Source organism: Ostrea edulis, chromosome 3, assembly GCF_947568905.1.
Source record: "Ostrea edulis chromosome 3, xbOstEdul1.1, whole genome shotgun sequence".
NCBI classification, from domain to species: domain Eukaryota; kingdom Metazoa; phylum Mollusca; class Bivalvia; order Ostreida; family Ostreidae; genus Ostrea; species Ostrea edulis.
In genome coordinates, this window is record NC_079166.1 from 91,725,485 (window position 1) to 91,746,978 (window position 21,494).

General features: G+C 37.2%; 1 protein-coding gene across 4 annotated transcripts in view; it reads left to right on the forward strand.

Annotated features, from left to right (window-relative positions):
* Positions 1–21,494, forward strand: part of LOC125674490 (mediator of RNA polymerase II transcription subunit 14-like) — a 42,932-nt gene that overhangs the window by 4,526 nt on the left and 16,912 nt on the right. For all 4 annotated transcript variants that reach the window (XM_056159405.1, XM_056159406.1, XM_056159408.1 and 1 more), the window contains 26 exons: positions 604–698; positions 1,370–1,448; positions 1,738–1,867; positions 2,297–2,337; positions 2,560–2,647; positions 2,972–3,079; positions 3,545–3,588; positions 3,846–3,934; positions 4,476–4,513; positions 6,479–6,660; positions 7,757–7,796; positions 7,893–8,021; positions 8,829–8,907; positions 9,952–10,111; positions 10,550–10,742; positions 11,477–11,523; positions 12,758–12,886; positions 14,280–14,356; positions 15,564–15,675; positions 16,357–16,405; positions 17,305–17,442; positions 17,803–17,894; positions 18,321–18,470; positions 18,951–19,025; positions 19,960–20,036; positions 21,180–21,297. In XM_056159405.1, coding sequence (XP_056015380.1) covers positions 604–698; positions 1,370–1,448; positions 1,738–1,867; positions 2,297–2,337; positions 2,560–2,647; positions 2,972–3,079; positions 3,545–3,588; positions 3,846–3,934; positions 4,476–4,513; positions 6,479–6,660; positions 7,757–7,796; positions 7,893–8,021; positions 8,829–8,907; positions 9,952–10,111; positions 10,550–10,742; positions 11,477–11,523; positions 12,758–12,886; positions 14,280–14,356; positions 15,564–15,675; positions 16,357–16,405; positions 17,305–17,442; positions 17,803–17,894; positions 18,321–18,470; positions 18,951–19,025; positions 19,960–20,036; positions 21,180–21,297 — 2,559 coding nt within the window. The remainder of the gene's footprint in view (positions 1–603; positions 699–1,369; positions 1,449–1,737; positions 1,868–2,296; positions 2,338–2,559; positions 2,648–2,971; positions 3,080–3,544; positions 3,589–3,845; positions 3,935–4,475; positions 4,514–6,478; positions 6,661–7,756; positions 7,797–7,892; positions 8,022–8,828; positions 8,908–9,951; positions 10,112–10,549; positions 10,743–11,476; positions 11,524–12,757; positions 12,887–14,279; positions 14,357–15,563; positions 15,676–16,356; positions 16,406–17,304; positions 17,443–17,802; positions 17,895–18,320; positions 18,471–18,950; positions 19,026–19,959; positions 20,037–21,179; positions 21,298–21,494) is intronic.

Below are 21,494 nucleotides of genomic sequence, written 5' to 3' on the forward strand. Positions count from 1 at the left end.
ATCATGTCCAGTTGAATAGTCACCGAGTTCACTCCCATGAAGCATAAAAAGCCTATTCCATTGACATGCGTAAATAGGATAATAGTTATTTTAAGCAATTTACATGGTTAGATACAAAAATATGACAATAAACAATGAGTTTGCCGTATGAAATACATGGGTCTTGAAATATCCGTGATTCTATGGTGAGGGTAATTTGAAAACATGATTGAGGATGAGGCTGTTTATGTTTTATACCCGAGCCCAAACATCACTTATATTTCAGACAGTAACCCTGCATTGTTTATCCTTCAACACAATATACACTTGAATAAGATTCTACCAACCTACATTGATCATTGTAGGTTATAGAAATAAGAAAATGCTCATCGTTTAACAGTTATGTCATTAATATCGTAATGTAAACTTGGAAAAGCTTGAGAGCATCACAATCGGATAGAATGCATGGAGCTATATTATGGCATTGATTGGGTATATCTTTGGTTTATTGGGCCGGTAAAGAGTTTAATTGCAGGGTAAAATCACTTATTCCCTTTGTAATTTGTAAGACAGGTTTTGATTGGTGAACAAGCAAGCTGTACATAACTTGATTTTTATTTTCAGGAGATTTGTAATTTTCTTGAGCAGCAGTCCATGTGGTTCGTAGAGACGGCAGACATGTTAGCCAAAATGGCCAGAGAGACTCTAGTTAACGCAAGGTCAGATTGTTGCTTTCTCTTGTTAAAATTTTCTTTCCCTGTTTGATGTTCTAATTAGTGAATTTGGAATTTAAAGAATTGTTTCTCTTTTTTTCAACACATGTGTATATATATGTAGGTTTTATTGCTTTGTTTTAAATTGAAGTGTTGCTCAATATTTCCAATACTGTAAGTCACCTTTATTTATTTGCGAGAACATTATTTACGGGACGAGTCATTTGCGAAAATTGAGTTTCCACAAATAAGCTCTTAGATATAGAGGACTTGTGCAATGAATAATGATTTGTGAAGGTGATATCCCATGCTCATTGTATTCTCAGGAAAATAACATGTAGCAAAATAAAACTGATCGGCAGTGTAAATATTTGAAAGGAATATTTAAGACACTGATTTTATTTCACTAATAGTTAAGAGAGTCTGGGTATATAATGTTACTTCAGAGTCGGTAGATGTTTCTGTTGTTTATACAGACTACCCACGTTCTCTCTGCCCTGCGCTATTGATGTGTTGATTCTGTAGATGTTTCTGTTGTTTTTACAGACTGCCCACATTCTCTCTGCCCTGTGCTACTGATGTGTTGATTCTGTAGATGTTTGTTTTTACAGACTGCCCACGTTCTCTCTGCCCTGTGCTATTGATGTGTTGATTCTGTAGATGTTTGTTTTTTACAGACTGCCCACTTTCTCTCTGCCCTGCGCTATTGATGTGTTGACCCTGGGTACCTACCCCAGGCTGCCTTCCTGTATCAGGGTAAGCTTGATGTATTGGGCATCTTCTATTGACGTCATGATTCATTTTTATCAAGTCTATAACTTGTATAGAGAGAAGTAATGCATTTTGAAATGAATTATAAGTGAGAAAGTCTTGCACTTTATTTGAGGAATTTTGACTACTGATATTATAAGGGTGCAGTATGTTTTGGGGTCAGTACGGTACACGGAGGAACAGAAAAGCAGCCTGCTACTGTCACTGTGTCTGACGAGTCCTTCTGTTAAATTTCCGTACCTTTAAGGCTAAGTGTTTGATGATTGTGTTACAGGATAAGATTGTACCCCCGGATGCCATCACCCCGGCAGAGAAAAGACAGACCCTGCAGAGGCTGACCCAGGTCATTCAGTACAGGCTAGTGGTCACAGATCTCCCCGCTCAGATGAGGAAACTCAAAGTCGGTAAGATACAGTATAGACTAGTGGTCACAGATCCCCCCGCTCAGATGAGGAAAGCAAATTAACAAGATAATTAGTACATGTATATAAGGTACCTTGTGCTCAAAGTGCAGCTTGTAGAACATTTATGTACATGTTGCATAAGGAATTGCTGGAATACAATTTAGCTGGGAGACTTTAAATGAATATCAGTTGTCAATAGACAAATAATAATATATATTTGATGCTCTGCCATAAAAGTTATGAAACCAACTGTAATAGATATAAATTGAAATGTTGTGTACATAAAGTTCCAAACAAAATTAATGTCTTTCTACAAAAAGATAAAATTTTGAATTACCACCAGGACTGCCCTGTCTCCCATCAGAAATGAACATAATGCCTGTATAATAAACATGATTTAATGATTCTCTTTGAACTGTGTGTTTGTAGAGAATGGAAGAGTGAAGTTTAATGTTGAACACGAGTTCGAGGTAAGTCTCTTAAAGAATTGATTTTTCAAAATTGTATATCAGGAAATTATCTGCCTGCACTCTGAAAAAATTCAAGTACACATGCATGTTCATTGAGATTCTTGATCTCTTGTGCTCAAAATCTACATGTGCATTTGTGTATGTGTAGTACTTGTATGCTATTTTTACAATGAACACACTTTTACATATTTGTACATGTAGTCTATTTATGGTTGATTGTAGGTGACCTTGACCTTAATGGGAGACAGTCCCAAGATTCCATGGAGATTACTGGATATTAATCTCCTAGTGGAGGATCCTGAAACTGGGGGTGTGTACTTAAAGATGGAGAATATGAATATATGTTTTTCATTTATTGAACAGCACTTATTCATTGTTGAACTTAACTAGTTTTGTACTGAATTGAGCTATTTTTGTATTGAACTGAGTTATTTTTGTACTAAATTGAGCTATTTTTGTTATGAATTGAGCTATTTTTGTACTAAATTGAGCTATTTTTGTTCTGAATTGAGCTATTTTTGTATTTGATTGAGCTATTTTTGTTCTGAATTGAGCTATTTTTGTACTCAATTGAGCTATTTTTGTTTTGAATTGAGCTATTTTTGTATTTGATTGAGCTATTTTTGTGTTTTAGATGGGAAGTCCTTAGTCCACTCTCTACAGATAAACTACATCCATCAGCTTGTCCAGTCACGCTTAATGGACAACGAGCGACCTCTACATGACCTTTACAGAATTTTACGTATCCTTACCTGAAAAATAGATAGACTGATTATACTGATGGGCTAATGGTTTTTATTGCCAGGCTCTGTAAACAGTACATAGATTTTCAATCATTCTTAGTCGAAAAAACAACAACAAACAAAACGCAGATAGTTCCACTTTATTAACTAATAGAACTAAAAATTCTGTTGAAATCAGCGATGTTATTTGTGCAACATCATGCAAGTGAATAAAAAATATGTCTGCCTTATTGAATTTTAAAAATTTTGCCTTGAAAATCAAGAAAAAAATAATTGTACCAAGCATATGAAGTGGCATATATATCAACATCTATCAGTTTAATATTAAAAATTGTCCAGGACAGTTTCTGTAAGATGTAAGAGGCCCTTTACTGTTACAATTCTATCTCTGTGTTACAATTCTATCTCTGTGTTACAATTTTATCACCGTGTAAGATAGCATTGTTAATTCCTGACACGCTTAGATTCCTTTTGTCTGTCCTTACAACTTGAGGTCCTGCACTCTCAGGTAAAGAATTTCAAAAGAATTCCATTTTATGACAGAAAACTTTGGTTTGTTCTTTGTAAGGAAATGATAAACTTCTTTAAATTCTCAGTCTGAGTAACATGGTTTTTGATTTCCAATCCATTGTTGCATCATAACCTATTACAACGTGTAAATCTTTTTCTTTTTAATGGCTGCAAAGTCTGCTGATTTAGAAGAGAAAACCTGTAAATATGAAATTGACCTGATAGTTACGTTATGCAGCTGTTTTTGTATTTCAGACACAACGACTGATTAAAGACCGAATGGGGGATAGTATATATGTGGAGAAATACGATATCGGGAAGTGTTTGTCTCTCTCCTACTGGAGGTATGATATTATTGTAGTAGACAGTATTTATATATGTGAAGAAATACTATATCGGGAGGTACAATGTTATTGTAATAGAGAGAGAGTATTTATATGGGGAGAAAGACGATATCGGGAGGTATGATATTATTGTATTAGACTGTATTTATATGGGGAGAAATACACAATATCGGAAGGTACGATATCATTGTATTAGAGAGACAGTATTTATATGGGGAGAAATACGATATTGGGAGGTATGATATTGTTATATTAGAGGGACACTCGGGGCTGACATTTTACAGCTGTCTGTAAGTCCATCCGTCATTCTGTCCATCACACCTCAAATCATTAACGACACTCGATTCCAACACCTGTCCTTCTTTGGGTCTGTAATTGATAAAACATCTCATAAAGCACTGGTATGATTACTGAAATTTGTTTATTTCCAATAAGATTTGTTTTATTGTGTTTATTTGATTACATGGCTGACATGATACATATATCGATCAGTCCCGTTGGAAGATAAATGATAATCATGTTGATTTATTTCATGTTGTAGAGATCCGGGTCGAAGAGACAAATCGCAGGAGTCATTATGTAAGTAGTACACACATAGAATTCTGTATTTAATGTTTCTATCAGTACTACACACATAGAATTCTGTATTTAATGTTTCTGTATAAGTACTACACACATAGAATTCTGTATTTAATGTTTCTGTATAAGTACTAAACACATAGAATTCTGTATTTGATGTTTCTGTATAAGTACTGTACACATAGAATTCTGTATTTAATGTTTCTGTTTAAGTACTGTACACATAGAATTCTGTATTTAATGTTTCTGTATAAGTACTACACACATAGAATTCTGTATTTGATGTTTCTGTATAAGTACTGTACACATAGAATTCTGTATTTAATGTTTCTGTATAAGTACTAAACACATAGAATTCTGTATTTAATGTTTCTGTATAAGTACTACACACATAGAATTCTGTATTTAATGTTTCTGTTTAAGTACTACAGACATAGTATTCTGTATTTAATGTTTCTGTTTAAGTACTGTACACATAGAATTCTGTATTTAATGTTTCTGTTTAAGTACTGTACACATAGAATTCTGTATTTAATGTTTCTGTATAAGTACTGTACACATAGAATTTTGTATTTGATGTTTCTGTATAAGTACTGTACACATAGAATTCTGTATTTAATGTTTCTGTATAAGTACTAAACACATAGAATTCTGTATTTGATGTTTCTGTATACATACTGTACACATAGAATTCTGTATTTAATGTTTCTGTTTAAGTACTGTACACATAGAATTCTGTATTTAATGTTTCTGTATAAGTACTAAACACATAGAATTCTGTATTTGATGTTTCTGTATAAGTACTGTACACATAGAATTCTGTATTTAATGTTTCTGTATAAGTACTAAACACATAGAATTCTGTATTTAATGTTTCTGTATAAGTACTAAACACATAGAATTCTGTATTTAATGTTTCTGTATAAATACTGTACACATAGAATTCTTTATTTAATGTTTCTCTGTATCTTTTAGAGATCTAGTTGAGTTTTTTGGTTTATCTTTCAGAGATCCGGTTTACTTTCTGTGTTTATGTTTCAGAGATCTGGTTGAGTTTATGTTTCAGAGATCCGGTTGAGTTTATGTTTCAGAGATCTGGTTGAGTTTATGTTTCAGAGATCTGTCTCAGAGATCTGGTTGAGTTTATGTTTCAGAGATCCGGTTGAGTTTATGTTTCAGAGATCCGGTTGAGTTTATGTTTCAGAGATCTGGTTGAGTTTATGTTTCAGAGATCTGGTTGAGTTTATGGATCAGAGATCCAGTAGAGGTTCAGTGTTTACGTTTCAGAGATCTGTCTCAGAGGTCCGGTTGAGTTTACGTTTCAGAGATCTGTCGCAGAGGTCCGGTTGAGTGTACGTTTCAGAGATCCAGTTGAGTTTATGGTTCAGAGATCCGGTAGAATTTCAGAGTTTATGTTTCAGAGATCTATGTCAGAAGTCTGGTTTTGTTTCAGTGTTTACGTTTCAAAGATCTGTGTCAGAGGTCCGGTTTTGTTTCAGAGTTTATGTTTCAGAGATCTATGTCAGAAGTCTGGTTTTGTTTCAGAGTTTACGTTACAGAGATCTGTGTCAGAGGTCCGGTTGAGTTTACGTTTCAGAGATCTGTGTCAGAGGTCCGGTTGAGTTTACGTTACAGAGATCTGTGTCAGAGGTCCGGTTGATTGTCTTTGTTTTTCTCTGTGTTCTGGTCTAGTGTCTGTTTCTGACATAGCACCTTACCGATCAATTTTTTGGTTGAGCATAACACTTTTACTTTTCAGTGTTCCAATTGAGTGTCTCTATCATAAGACTTCACCTTTTAGTGTTCCGGTTCAGTGTCTTATTTCTAACCTTCACCTTTTAGTGTTCCGGTTAAGTGTCTTATTTCTAACCCTCACCTTTTAGTGTTCTGGTTCAGTGTCTTATTTCTAACCCTCACCTTTTAGTGTTCCGGTTGAGTGTCTATATTCTAACCTTCACCTTTTAGTGTTCCGTTTGAGTGTCCATGTGGCTGAGGACGATGACGGGAAACCCCTACAGATCAGTCACTTCCCGTCCATGTCAGCGGAGGAGAGTAGCAGGGTGGGGCTGGCCATCAAGAGCAACCACCTGTCCATGGAGAGATTACTGATTCAGACCATCGAAGTCCGGGCACTCGCCAAGTTAAAGGTAGGAAATCAGGGCACTCGCCAAGTTAAAGTTACGAAGTCCTGGCATTCACCAAGTTAAAGGTAGGAAGTATGGGCATTCACAAAGTTAAAGGTAGGAAGTATGGGCATTCACAAAGTTAAAGGTAGGAAGTCCTGTCATTCACCAAGTTAAAGGTAGGAAGTATGGGCATTCACAAAGTTAAAGGTAGGAAGTCCTGGCATTCACCAAGTTAAAGGTAGGAAGTATGGGCATTCACAAAGTTAAAGTTACGAAGTCCTGGCATTCACCAAGTTAAGGGTAAGAAGCCCAGGCACTCGCCAAGTTAAAGGTAGGAAGTATGGGCATTCACAAAGTTAAAGGTATAAATTCAGGGCACTCACCAAGATAAAGGTAAGAAGCTCAGGCACTTGTTAAATTCAAGGCAAGAAGCCCAGGCACTCGCGATGTTAAAGGTATAGTCATTCGCCAAGTATACATGTATGTGTGATTTTACAGTGATTCTTTTATAGGTAATGGAAATTAATTCTTGTCAAAAACTGACATACTTTCTGAAACAATTGTCTCCTCATTGCCCTTCTTTTGGAATAATCTCAGTGTTGAGGTTTTGTTAAGCAATCAGAATGGAGGGATGGGGTATATTTTCCCATCAGAATCTTTATATTCATCTTCTCTTTAATACAATAGTTTTATATTATATAATGAGTTTCTGTTACACATTTACTATGGTGTTCTGGTACAATGGTTTTCTAGTGTTTTTCTATTACAATGATTTTAGTATGAACATGCTATGTCTCTGTAGGTAGGTTGGTGATGATTTTTAAAAGTCCAGTTATGTAATAGGTTAGATCATTGAATACAATGGACAATGTTACAGTTGCAAAATAATTCTGAAAAATTTGATTTAGCAAAAGTCACTTCCCTTAATAATGAACGTCTATGAAATGCCAACAGATTAACGAGTTTACTGGATAATTTATATATCTGCTTGCGTTAATCATCACAGAATAGGAGATTGACAGTTGTGTAGACATTAACGAGTTTGCTGGATAATTTATATATCTGCTTACGTTAACTATGACAGAATCTGATTTATCTCACTTTATTTTCATGACAGGACCTTGCTAAGGATCTTCAGAAGTTCACAGAAGGAACTTGTAAGTACATTATTGTCAAGTCACACAGACTTAAAAGTCACATGTTGGTTGTGAATGTGCACGTTTCAGGTTGAGTTTTATACCCGTGTGTTTTAGGTGAGATTCGAGACCTGCCTGTGGCCCTTCATGTACCTCTGCTGGAGCCCAGTATGGACTCGGAGAAGCTGAGGGTGATGGTGGACAGTCAGAGAGGGACCCTGTTGGCCTCTGTACCAGCTGCTAAAGGTCAGGGGTCACTGCACCAACATATTAAGTATCAACTAAACCATAAATGCTCAGTACAATTCAACTTGGATAATCAATCTAATTGAAATTGGATGTTAGATCCGCTTGCATACTCGCTACACAAACATCTAACAACATCCCTTAGAGGGTCACGTCAGAGGTCAAATTCGATTGACCAATGAAATCACCACTGGCAAAATCATTGACTGTTTGTTGAATCCGATAAGTCTAGAGTGATACCGAATTTGACCTTTGACGTGACCCTCTATGGGATGTTTTTAGATGTTTGTGTAGCGAGTATGCGAGCGGATCCAACATCTAATTTTAATTAGATTGCTTGGATAATTTAATTTCAAACCAGCTCTTTAAGAACAGGACTGAGAACATGATTTATTTGGTTGAGATTCTGTGATTATATTGCAGATATATTGAAATTTTATTTATGTGCACAAAATAGTTCATCTATTATTTCATTTTACTTAGCAGGGTTAGGACTTCCCTTTATCTGTCTGTGAATATGTTCTTTATCGAACGGTTGGTGATAACTCCTGAACACTGAAGCCCTACATCTGTTGTAATAGATGACATGGAATTGTTTATATTTCATCAAGTGAAAGTCCGATGCTGAAGTCAGTTGTCTTATGACAACCCCCAAGTGATCCATCATAGTTGAAGGATGATTAAATGTCCCAAGCATTAGATATCATTGTGTAGCTGTGTGGTACTTTTCTCAAGCACAAAAACTATTGCAAGACCTTCACTTGAACCGCTTGAAAACTGAACATGTATATTTTTTACTTTTTGTAGATTTACAAGAGGTAGAAGATTTAGAGGATGCATTGAATGGAGACAGGAAAACTCTGGACAGACTAATCAGAAATCTAAGGTATAATTATATTTATAGAGGGCGAAGCCCTTCCCTATAGGTAACACATATATACATGCTTAAAAGGAAAATATAGAAAACTAATGAAAAATTAAACCATACCTATGGAACTTGAATAAAATCCGTAAAAGCATGTAAATCTTATTTTCTTAATCATATACATGTATAATCACTCCTATATTAACGATTTATTGTACAATATTTCCTACAGATATATGTTTGTGTATTTGCTAAACACCGACGCTGAATATGACGTCACAATGCACTGTTTACATCAGTTGCATAGCGTTTCCTGCGTTCAATAAATAGGCGGATCAAAAATGTCTAAAGTTAGAATACTTTGATTGAGCTCTGTCCTCTGTCCTCACACGTTAGGTGCTAATATTTCGGGATATTTTTTGTCCTGTTATGGATCTAGATACTAATGCCAATATTTTTTGCTTCGCCCTCAAACACGGTCACGCCGTAAGACATATTATATATATAGTCATAGTCATATAAAAAACAGGACATTGTCAAGTCTGGACAGACTTATCAGAAATTTCAGTATTATAGTCACTTAATTAACAGGACAAATCTGGACAGACTTATCAGAAATCTCAGTATTATAGTCACTTAATTAACATGACAAATCTGGACAGACTTCTCAGAAATCTAAGTATTATAGTCACTTAATAAACAGGACAAGTCTGGTACATATGTACTAATGAGCAATTATACAATGTAAAGTCTGGGTTCTGTAAAGATTTATATCACCCGATGGTAGCCGTTCTCGTGACGAAATTTAGTTATTAGCAGTGTAGACAAGTGTAGGTAACTTTCATGTTTTGTAGCAGTCTTTTTTCTTTTTTGTTTGTTTGTAAAAATGATAATTAGAAATTTAGAATAATATAGAGAAAGTCAATGTTCTGTTTTAACAGACTTGAAGGAGATGGTAGTAAACTTGTCTTGTATTTCCTCACCATGTGTCATGAGCTGTTCTACTTCAGAGTAAACATTACACACACTCTGCTGTTATGATTTTGAATATGATGTTTCTCTCAGGTTACGTTTGTGTGTAATGAGGTGTGAGAAGTCTGCTCAGTACCTGCCCACCACCTGTCAGAAGCACCTCCCATTCATCAACCTGACCAATCACCCACTGGAAAAAATCAGCAAGTCCCGCCTCTACATCAGAGCCCCCAAGCAGTCGGCATTCTATCTGGTAGGTGGCCTGGACTGATGGTCTACTTGAATTTGAAAAAAACCACTTTCTCATTGATTTTTCATGAGAATGCTTTAAGGGAGATAACTTGTGAACAGTTTTCTCCCTGTGTGCATGGAGATATCGCTATTATTAAAATTAAAGAAAGTACAAACTTAAAGACGGCAGTATTTTACATGAACATTTTATAGATTTGGGGCACCTTGGATTGTTTTTTTCTGGCGTGCATCCACTGAAACAATGCTGAAATATCTATATCCTATTGAACGTTAGATTTTAGATTTGTGAATTATGTTTATAACAAATCAAAATTGCTTGTCCCTAGCGCTTCGTTGTAAGTGTGTTTGACTGTATAAGTGTTTGTGATAAGTATTTGTGATTGAAAGGCAGACAGAAATACTGGAGATTTGTCACAGATCTACACTTCCTCACTTTCAGGTTGTGGAGCTGGTTGAAGGAGACACCACAGTGGACTACAAGTATTATCTCCTGGACACCACACTCTGCACCGCCGATGGCTCGGAGATCGATATCAGCGAGGACCCTTGTTCCAAACTCTATCTGAAGGCCGGACGACTCATACCACTGGACGTCTTCTCCTTCATACACGGCCCATTCACCAAAATATACGGTAATTATTCATCTGCGGCCCATTCACCAAAATATATGGTAATTATTCATCTGCGGCCCATTAATTAAAATATACTGTAATTCATCTGCGGCCCATTCACCAACATATACGGTAATTATTCATCTGCGGCCCATTCACCAAAATATACAGTAATTATTCATCCACGGCCCATTCACCAAAATATACGATAATTATTCATCCACGGCCCATTCACCAAAATATACAGTAATTATTCATCTGCGGCCCATTTACCAAAATATACGGTAATTATTCATTCACTGACCATTCACCAAAATATACGGTAATTATTCATTCACTGGCCATTCACCAAAATATACGGTAATTATTCAGCTACGGCCCATTCACCAAAATATACGGTAATTATTCCTCCACGGCCCATTCACCAAAATATATTGTAATTATTCAGCCACGGTCCATTCACCAAAATATACAGTAATTATTCAGCCACTGCTCATTCACCAAAATATACTGTAATTATTCATTCGCAGCCCATTCACAGAAATATACGGTAATTAAACGCTGCAGCCGCTGTGTCAGAATCAGGAGGTTGACTCAGTTACATGTAAATTAAATGTCAATGTACTTCTCAATTTGCTTCTAAATGGTGATTTAAATTTTAGAGTTCAAATAACTTGAAAACTATTAGCCCCCAGATTAGAAAGTTTGTTCACTGAGAGCTCATTGTGAAATAAAATTATTATTCTGATTTACAGAAGAACAGGAACAGAGTAATACAGAAAGCAAAAGAAGAAAGAGAAAGGTAGGGTACACAGTCATGTGACATTAAAGGGGGGTGGGGGTGGGGGTGTCTCACCAGAAGAAGTAAGAGAAAGGTAGGGTACACAGTCAGGTGACATTAAAGGGGGGGGGGGGGGGTGTCTCACCAGAAGAAGTAAGAGAAAGGTAGGGTACACAGTCATGTGACATTAAAGGGGGGGGGGGGGGGGTTGTGTCTCACCAGAAGAAGTAAGAGAAAGGTCGGGTACACAGTCATGTGACATTAAAGGGGGGGGGGGTGGGGGTGTCTCACCAGAAGAAGTAAGAGAAAGGTAGGGTACACAGTCATGTGACATTAAAGGGGGGGGGGGGGGGGTGTCTCACCAGAAGAAGTAAGAGAAAGGTAGGGTACACAGTCATGTGACATTAAAGGGGGGGGTGTCTCACCAGAAGAAGTAAGAGAAAGGTCGGGTACACAGTCATGTGACATTAAAGGGGGGGGGGGGTGTCTCACCAGAAGAAGTAAGAGAAAGGTAGGGTACACAGTCATGTGACATTAAAGGGGGGGGGGGTGTCTCACCAGAAGAAGTAAGAGAAAGGTAGGGTACACAGTCATGTACACTGTCAGGTGACATTATGGGGGGGGGGGGGGGGGGGGGGGGTTGTCTCCGGGAAGTACATTCTGAAGGTAATGTGGTTAAACTGTCATGTGACAATAGTGGGGGTGGAGGGGGACTTGCCAGAAGAAAGGGAAAGGTAGAGTATACAGTCGTGTACACACTGTCATGTGACATTAGAAGGGGGGGGGGGGGGGGTGTCTCCTGGGTGTACAGTCTGTAGGTAATGTGGTGGAACTGTCATGTGACATTAGAGGGGGGGGGGGTGTCTCCTGGGTGTACAGTCTGTAAGGAATGTGGTGGAACTGTCATGTGACATTAGAAGGGGGGGAGGGGGTCTCCTGGGTGTACAGTCTGTAGGTAATGTGGTGGAACTATCATGTGACATTAGAGGGGGAGGGGTGTCTCCTGGGTGTACAGTCTGTAAGGAATGTGGTGGAACTGTCAGGTGACATTAGAGGGGGAGGGGTGTCTCCTGGGTGTACAGTCTGTAGGTAATGTGATGGAACTGTCATGTGACATTAGGGGGGGGGGGGGGGTCCCCTGGGTGTACAGTCTGTAGGTAATGTGGTGGAACTGTCATGTGACATTAGGGGGGGGGGGGGGTGTCTCCTGGGTGTACAGTCTGTAGGTAATGTGGTTGACATTTTGATGTTACAGATAATGCTTGGAGAACTGAGAGAGCCCCCAGTGAAGAAAACTAAAGGTCATCCTTACTTTATCCCTGAGCTGGCCTACATTCTAGCCAGCTGTGAAGAGAGGATTCCATTGGTCAACTTAGGACTGGAGGTAAGTCTGTAATTACTAATACAAGCTTTGATAGACTGGACAGTTTGTCATACTGATCCCATAGCTAGGTTCAAACTTCTGATGGCCAATGTACATTTAGGAAGACCAGTATTTTACTTGTTATGCGACACTTGAACAGTCTTCACGAAAAACTTTGTGAAGCACAGGCCCTTCGGGCCTCCCAGTATAATAATTTTGCAAGCCCGAACAATATTTTAATGGCCCAAAATGTTTTTTTTCTAATTCGACCACTTGTCATTTGCAAGGTACAAGCATGTTCTACTGTAGGAAAATACATATCCAGATGACCATAGTTAAAGAACAACTGACATTATTATATCTTATTTTATTTTTCAACAGATGACATCAGAAGCTCATGATGTTTTGTATACACCACGTACAAAAAATTGTTTTCTCCTGAATTAAATCTCAACAAAGGCCCACCTTCGGTCCAATGGGGCTTAACTTTTATATCTCTTTATCTCCTTGTACTACTGGTTTTTAAAAATTTTTTATTTGGATCTGATGGTTGTGATTGTGAAATACGCTTGTGAGGTTTGGAATTTCACTGACAAGCGCCCTCCCTACACGGGTTGAATATTATTTTACGTCCCTGTTGAAAATATTTCATTCATTGGAGACGTCACCACTGCCGGTGAAGGGCTACATAATTTAGGCCTATGCTCGGCGCTTATGGCCATTGAGCAAGAAGGAATCTTTATCGTGCCACACCTGCTGTGACACGGGACCTTGGTTTTTGCCATCTCATCCGAAGGACCGCCCCTATTAGTCGCCTCTTACGACAAGCAAGGGGGTACTGAGGACCTATTCTAATCCAAAACCCCACGGGAATCCCAACACGGACATTGGAAGTTAATGTAAATATATAGTATGTGCATGTAATTTTTATATATGCACATACTATATATTTACATTAACTTCCAGTGCTATGCCTCCCTATACTTCATTAAAGGCAGGATGGTTGATCATTTTTCAATGCGAAATTTCATTGCTACATGTAAGTCATGACAAAGTCTGAGTCAATCTCACGCTTTATTTGTAATATATATAAAACATACAATAAAACATTTACAGGCCCTCCAGACTCCTGGGTTAAATATTTTTAGAAGCCCGATCCGGATTTTACTGGCCTCGGGCATCGGGCCACCGGTTAACGTCGAAGACTGCTTGAAGTCTTCACAAGTTTTAGATTAAAACTTTTACAAAGCCAGCATGGTCCAGATATCCCACATTTGAGATAAAGATCTGAATAGTTACATATTACCAGAGAACCGAAGTAAACTGGATTCGATCAGATTGGGATTTTTGTTGGTTTTCAGTGTGAGAAGACTGTGGTGTGGATCTGATAAGATGTGGATTTTTTGTTTTTCAGTTTGAGAAGAATGGGGTAGTTCACTCTGGGGTGCAGGCAGACTGCGAGGGATCCTGTTTCTGTCTTTCTCTGCTTGGGTAATTATTACTGCACTAGTTACCAGAGTAATTATTACTGCAGTTACTCAGGTAATTATTACTTCACTAGTTATCTGAGTAATTGTTACTGCACTAGTTACCTGAGTAATTATTACTGCAGTTACTCGGGTAATTATTACTGCACTAGTTACCAGAGTAATTATTACTGCAGTTACTCGGGTAATTATTACTGCACTAGTTAGGCCATAAAAAATTATCTTGCCCTTTTGCCAGTTTTTCCAAAATTTGGCTTTTTTCGCCCCCTCTTTTTTATTGTGATAATGATGATGATTGAGGCTTTTTAAAACATTATTTAGATATTCAATAAGATATGGCAACCATGTAACAATGCTCGTGTGCAAGAAATAATACTTCACAGAAGACTTATCACTCATTTGTCAGAAATAATACTTCACAGAAGACTTATCACTCATTTCTCAGAAATAATACTTCACAGAAGACTTGTCACTCATTTCTCAGAAATAATACTTCACAGAAGACTTATCACTCATTTCTCAGAAATAATACTTCACAGAAGACTTATCACTCATTTCTCAGAAATAATACTTCACAGAAGACTTATCACTCATTTCTCAGCTGTTTTGGTGATGGTTACAATGCAAACTTCTGTCAGAGTTTGTTTGCTCACATATTGAGTATTGATAGACTCAAAAGTTGCAGTATATTATTGCCGAATAGATATTTGATATGGTACTTGCATCTGAAAAGCTCCACAGCATAACAATTGTATAACCTACCCTTATTTATACAGCATACTACAGACACCAAGGAAACATTTGCTGCCATCTTGATCACGTGTAACTTAACATTGTGTAGAATTTGCCTTTTAAATGTTTCTGAGACAGCAGTAAGCGTTCAACAATTATAACCAAAAACATTTGTTACAGAGTAACATGACACCGCATTCAGATTTTTTTTTATCTAAATGATATTAAAATCAGCCATGCGGCATCATTTGAATAGATGCAAATGAGCCTTAGAACCAGATACTTTTATTCTAGTTTTTATGGCCTTACTTGTACGATCTGTCTGGTATTAAAGTTTGACCGAGTGAAGCATGGTTTATTGTGTTTGGGATTGGGAATGGTACCATTTATCGGTACCACTCATTATAAGGGGGGGGGGGGGGGGGGGGGGGGCTGCTGATAGAGTGAAGCATGGTTGGAGTTTGCTTGGATTCTTTCAGAATGCCTGAAGTGGAGGGTTTGAGTCAGGAGATGTGTGCTAAGGTGAAAAAACTGCTGCTGTCTTTGAAAGTCAGGATCCTCAGTAAACCAATGAGAAATTGGATTGTAGAGGTAAGTCAAAAATCAACCAATGAGAAGCTGAATTGTAGAGACAGTTTAAAACCCAGCCACTGAGAAGTTGTGTAGTTAATATAAAAATCAACCAAATTTAGAGGTAACGTGCCCGTCAAGCTATTAAAAGTTTCATTGTAAAAGAAAGTCAATGCACCAAGTTAGAAGAAAGTGTGTTGTAAGAGTAACAGGGCAATTAACCAATAGAAAGTTAGGTTATAAAAGTGAGACGGTAGAGAGATTTGACTGTAATAGTCATGGGCAATCAACCAATAGGAAGTTAGGTTATAAAAGTAAGAGGGTTCAGAGACTTGACTGTAATAGTAATGGGGCAGCCTACCAATTAAAAAGCTGGAATGTAGAGTTTGAGGGCAATCAGCCAATGAGCAATGAGTTATTAGTGGAAGAAAAGAGATACTGTTTTAGTATTGTAAGTAATGCAAAATATGAAGGGGTGCAGGGCTGAAGTGTGCCAGATAGTAAGATTATATAGAAGACTTTACTTATTGGTTGTATAAGATTATATAGAAGACTTTACTTATTGGTTGTATAAGATTATATAGAAGACTTTACTTATTGGTTGTATAAGATTATATAGAAGACTTTACTTATTGGTTATATAAGATTATATAGAAGACTTTACTTATTGGTTGTAAATCTGAAGCTCTTTTTTTTTTGTAGTTCCTATTCTCCAAGCCACCATTAGAAAGTTCAAACAGAAAAGAACAGGGTAATGATGCTGCTGTGTAAAATATTAATTAACAGCTGTGATATCTAGCAAATCTTCTGTGTCATATTGATTGACAGCTGTGATATCTAGCAAATCTTCTGTCATTAATTAACAGCTGTGATATCTAGCAAATCTTCTGTGTCATATTGATTAACAGCTGTGATATCTAGCAAATCTTCTGTGTCATATTGATTGACAGCTGTGATATCTAGCAAATCTTCTGTGTCATATTGATTGACAGCTGTGATATCTAGCAAATCTTCTGTGTCATATTAATTAACAGCTGTGATATCTAGCAAATCTTCTGTGTCATATTGATTGGCAGCTGTGATATCTAGCAAATCTTCTGTGTCATTAATTAACAGCTGTGATATCTAGCAAATCTTCTGTGTCATATTGATTAACAGCTGTGATATCTAGCAAATCTTTTGTGTCATATTGATTAACAGCTGTGATATCTAGCAAATCTTCTGTGTCATATTAATTAACAGCTGTGATATCTAGCAAATCTTCTGTGTCATATTGATTGACAGCTGTGATATCTAGCAAATCTTCTGTGTCATATTGATTAACAGCTGTGATATCTAGCAAATCTTCTGTGTCATATTGATTGACAGCTGTGATATCTAGCAAATCTTCTGTGTCATATTGATTGACAGCTGTGATATCTAGCAAATCTTCTGTGTCATATTGATTGACAGCTGTGATATCTAGCAAATCTTCTGTGTCATATTGATTGACAGCTGTGATATCTAGCAAATCTTCTGAGTCATATTGATTGACAGCTGTGATATCTAGCAAATCTTCTGAGTCACATTGATTGACAGCTGTGATATCTAGCAAATTTGTTGTGTGTTTCATTTTAAAGTGCATGAAAAGTGATGTTTTTTTAATGGCAGGCCCTGTCCAAAGAGTCCACATCATGATCGAGCTAAATATAGATAACCTTAAGAAAGTGGTGAAGGACATCCTGGATGAGTGGGCGGGCATCTGTCACCTATATAACATTGTTCACGACTTCGCTGAAATGTACACAGGTAGAATTACAATGAACAGACACTGAGTAAATACAGTAGAGAAAATCCTACTGTGATACCTGTATTTATATACACTGCAGTCATTCATCAGTTATTTCAGGATAGAGATGTTTTGTTACTGGATTAATTTCATAGTGTTTCTGACTTAGTGATTAAAGTGTTTGCTTCATGAAAACTTTATATTAGATATTGGCAGGTTAAATGATCCATGACTGCTTTAGTCACAAATTCAATTTGTGGCTTTTCATATACAAATGTAGATCAAACAAACAGATAAACTTCACACCTAGGAATAAATTATACAGTGATACTGAGTTTTTCTCACACAGTGTGTGCTGATTGTCATGCTACATGTTTCAGATCCCAGGACAGAACTCGGATCAACAGTGGATGTTTATGCCTATGACTATCGTAAACTGTCAATGTTATATGGACCAAATAGAACTAGTCTGGTAAGGAACTGTCTGTTGTAATGACCCAATAGAACTAGTCTGATAAGGAACTGTCTGTTGTAATGACCCAATAAAACAAGTCTGATAAGGAACTGTCTGTTGTAATGACCAATAGAACTAGTCTGATAAGGAACTGTCTGTTGTAATGACCCAATAGAACTAGTCTGGTAAGGAACTGTCTGTTGTAATGACAAATACAACTAGTCTGATAAGGAACTGTCTGTTGTAATGACCAATAGAACAAGTCTGATAAGGAACTGTCTGTTGTAATGACCAATAGAACTGGTCTGATAAGGAACTGTCCGTATTCTTATTTTCTGTGATATGTTTACATTTGTATGTAAGAGGTTCACAATGTGAGGCTTTCCTTTATTTATACTTTGAGGTATTGTGCAGCACTTCTTGCATTGATGTTTTGTTTTGTAGATTAACATCCAGTGGAAGGGCGATGCTAAACAGTTCAATGTGTCGTTAGGAACTGTAGGTAGTTCCACAACCATCAACCCTCACACAATACTGCTGTCTCAATACCAGAGGGAACTCAACCACTCGCGTTCACTGGCCCAGATCTGTCAGGTAAGGCCCCCTACCACAGCCAAAGTCAGCAGTTGTATAGTATTAACAAAGAGAACTCTAGCTGTCCTTTAAATCCCTATGTACATGTAGCTAACTCATCCCTACTCTTCTCAAAACTTACTGAGGAAATTTTGCTGCATGCGTTGTCTGTCTACTTTCATTGTCTGGCTCTATGCGTTTTCTGTCTACATGTGTTGTCTGTCTACATGCGTTGTCTGTCTACATGCGTTGTCTGTCTACATGCATTGTCTGGCTACATGCTTTGTCTGGCTACATGCATTGTCTGGCTACATGTGTTGTCTCTCTACATGCATTGTCTGGCTACATGTGTTGTCTCTCAACATGCATTGTCTGTCTACATGTGTTGTCTGTCTACATGCATTGTCTGGCTACATGCGTTGTCTGGCTTGTATTTGTGAACACTGAGATAATTGATTGGGATATTTCACATTATTACCTATAATTATTTTATCACGGCAGGTTCTGCACGAGACCTGGGCCCCGATGACATCCATCAACAAGCTGAACATGTCTCTGGTACAGGCCGCGGCTACTGTAAGTGAAAGAACCGGAAGTTGTCTTATATAGACTTAGATAAACCTTGTAGATTAACCTTTCATAGCATTAAAGTTTTGTATATATTCTAATTAAGAGCTAGGAATTTGTAGATTAACCTTTCATAGCATTAAAGTTTTGTATATATTCTGATTAAGAGCTAGGAATTTGGGACTCATCATATTATAGGGTTATTGAACTTATATTGGTGAATATTGGCACGAGTTGGTTGTGAAAATGCACGAGCTTGCGAGTGCATTTTGACAGTCAACAAGTGCCAATATTCAACCTATATAAGTTTAATAACCCTTTTATTATATAGTTAAAGTATTTAATTGTTGAATTATATCCCTTTTCACTCAAAATACTTCAAAATAGACGAGAATTCATCAATATTGGCATCTAAGGTGAAAGTGTGCAATATCAGCATGCATTTCTTAACTGTTCAATATTAAACCTGTCATTATGGCTTGTTTACGTCGTTACGGTAAGGTCAATATACTCGGAATGTTTTGGGAGCACACAATTTAAGCAATGCAAAGTTAGCGTTCAATAAATTCTCAGGATAATGAAGCCTAACATTCTCTAGATTTTACACAGATTTATTAGCTATATAATAAGACTACTTATTGCGTTACAGTGTGCATGTGCTGCCATGAGAACTCTTGTGTTGTGTGTTAATGACTTTACATTTGACTGTTTCTTTTGGACATTTGGTGTTGTGTGTAGTGTGTTAATGACTTTACGTGTGACTGTTTCTATTGGACAATTGGTGTTGTAAACCAACTGTAGGAGCTGACCGGTAATTATCCCACCAGGGGATAAAGATCCTGCCTCAATCAATAGATGCTGTTAATTAGCAATCAATAGATGTTGTTAATTAGCAATCAATACATGCTGTTAATTAACATGTCACTGTTATTTGTTTTAACAGAATGTGAAGCAGCCGATGCAGAGTTTTACAGTGATTCCACAGTCCACTACCCACGTCCGCATAGCCTACAGGAACATGTATCCTTAACTAGTCTACGGATGGGGTCATTTAGTGAAGAAAGCTCTCTCCATGTCCAAAAATAGACAGGTCATTTAATGGGGAAAGTTCTTTCCATGTCCAAAAACAGACAGGTCATTTAATGAGGAAAGTTCTCTCCATGTCCAAATATAGACAGGGTCATTTAATGAGGAAAGTTCTAGTCATGTTCAAATATAGACAGGGTTTTGTAGTGAGAAACGTCTAAACACAGACAGTCATTTAATGAGGAAAGTTGTAGTCTTTATGTCCAAAAACAGACAGGGTCATGTATGTAGTGAGAAACGTCTAAATAAAGACGGGGTCATGTAGTGAGAAACGTCTAAATAGAGACAGGGTCATTTAGTGAGAAACGTCTAAATATAGACGGGGTCATTAGTGAGAAATGTCTAAATATAGACAGGTCATGTAGTGAGAAACGTCTAAATAGAGACAGGGTCGTGTAGTGAGAAACGTCTAAAAATAGATAGGTCGTGTAGTGAGAAACGTCTAAAAATAGACAGGTCATGTAGTGAGAAACGTCTAAATAGAGACAGGGTCATTTAGTGAGAAATGTCTAAATATAGACAGGTCATGTAGTGAGAAACGTCTAAATAGAGACAGGGTCGTGTAGTGAGAAACGTCTAAAAATAGATAGGTCGTGTAGTGAGAAACGGCTAAAAATAGACAGGTCATGTAGTGAGAAACGTCTAAATAGAGACAGGGTCATTTAGTTAGAAATGTCTAAATATAGACAGGGTCGTGTAGTGAGAAACGTCTAAAAATAGATAGGTCATGTAGTGAGAAACGTCTAAAAATAGACAGGTCATGTAGTTAGAAACGTCTAAATATAGACAGGGTCATGTATTGAGAAACGTCTAAATATAGACAGGGTCGTGTAGTGAGAAACGTCTAAAAATAGATAGGTCGTGTAGTAAGAAACGTCTAAAAATAGACAGGTCATGTATTGAGAAAAATTATAGTCTTTAGCTTCAACAAGGTTTTATTTATGTTTCTGATATCATTTAGGTATGATGATAAATTGCAATAAATTGTCTTAGCTGCCTTAATGAAACCACGTTAGCTTTATTGATATATATGTATGTATAACATGATATTGAGTGAGTTTCTTTAACAATCGTCAGTTCGTGTATAGATGTCCATTTCCGTAGTAACAAGATTGTTTCCGTTAGAGACGGGGCGTACAGTTTATTTGACAACAGTAAAGCTGTGGATGGATTTAGTCCCACCTCTATGTTCAAGGTCAGTCAGTCTTCTTGTTCAAGGTCACATCTATCTTCTTTTCTCACCTCTATGTTCAAGGTCAATCAGTCTTCTAGTTCAAGGTCACGTTTATCTTCTTTTCCTACCTCTATGTTCAAAGTCACATCAATCTTGTTTGTCTCTTTTTTTCACTCTGTGGAAATTTATCATTACCATCAAGTGATCTTAACTTGAAA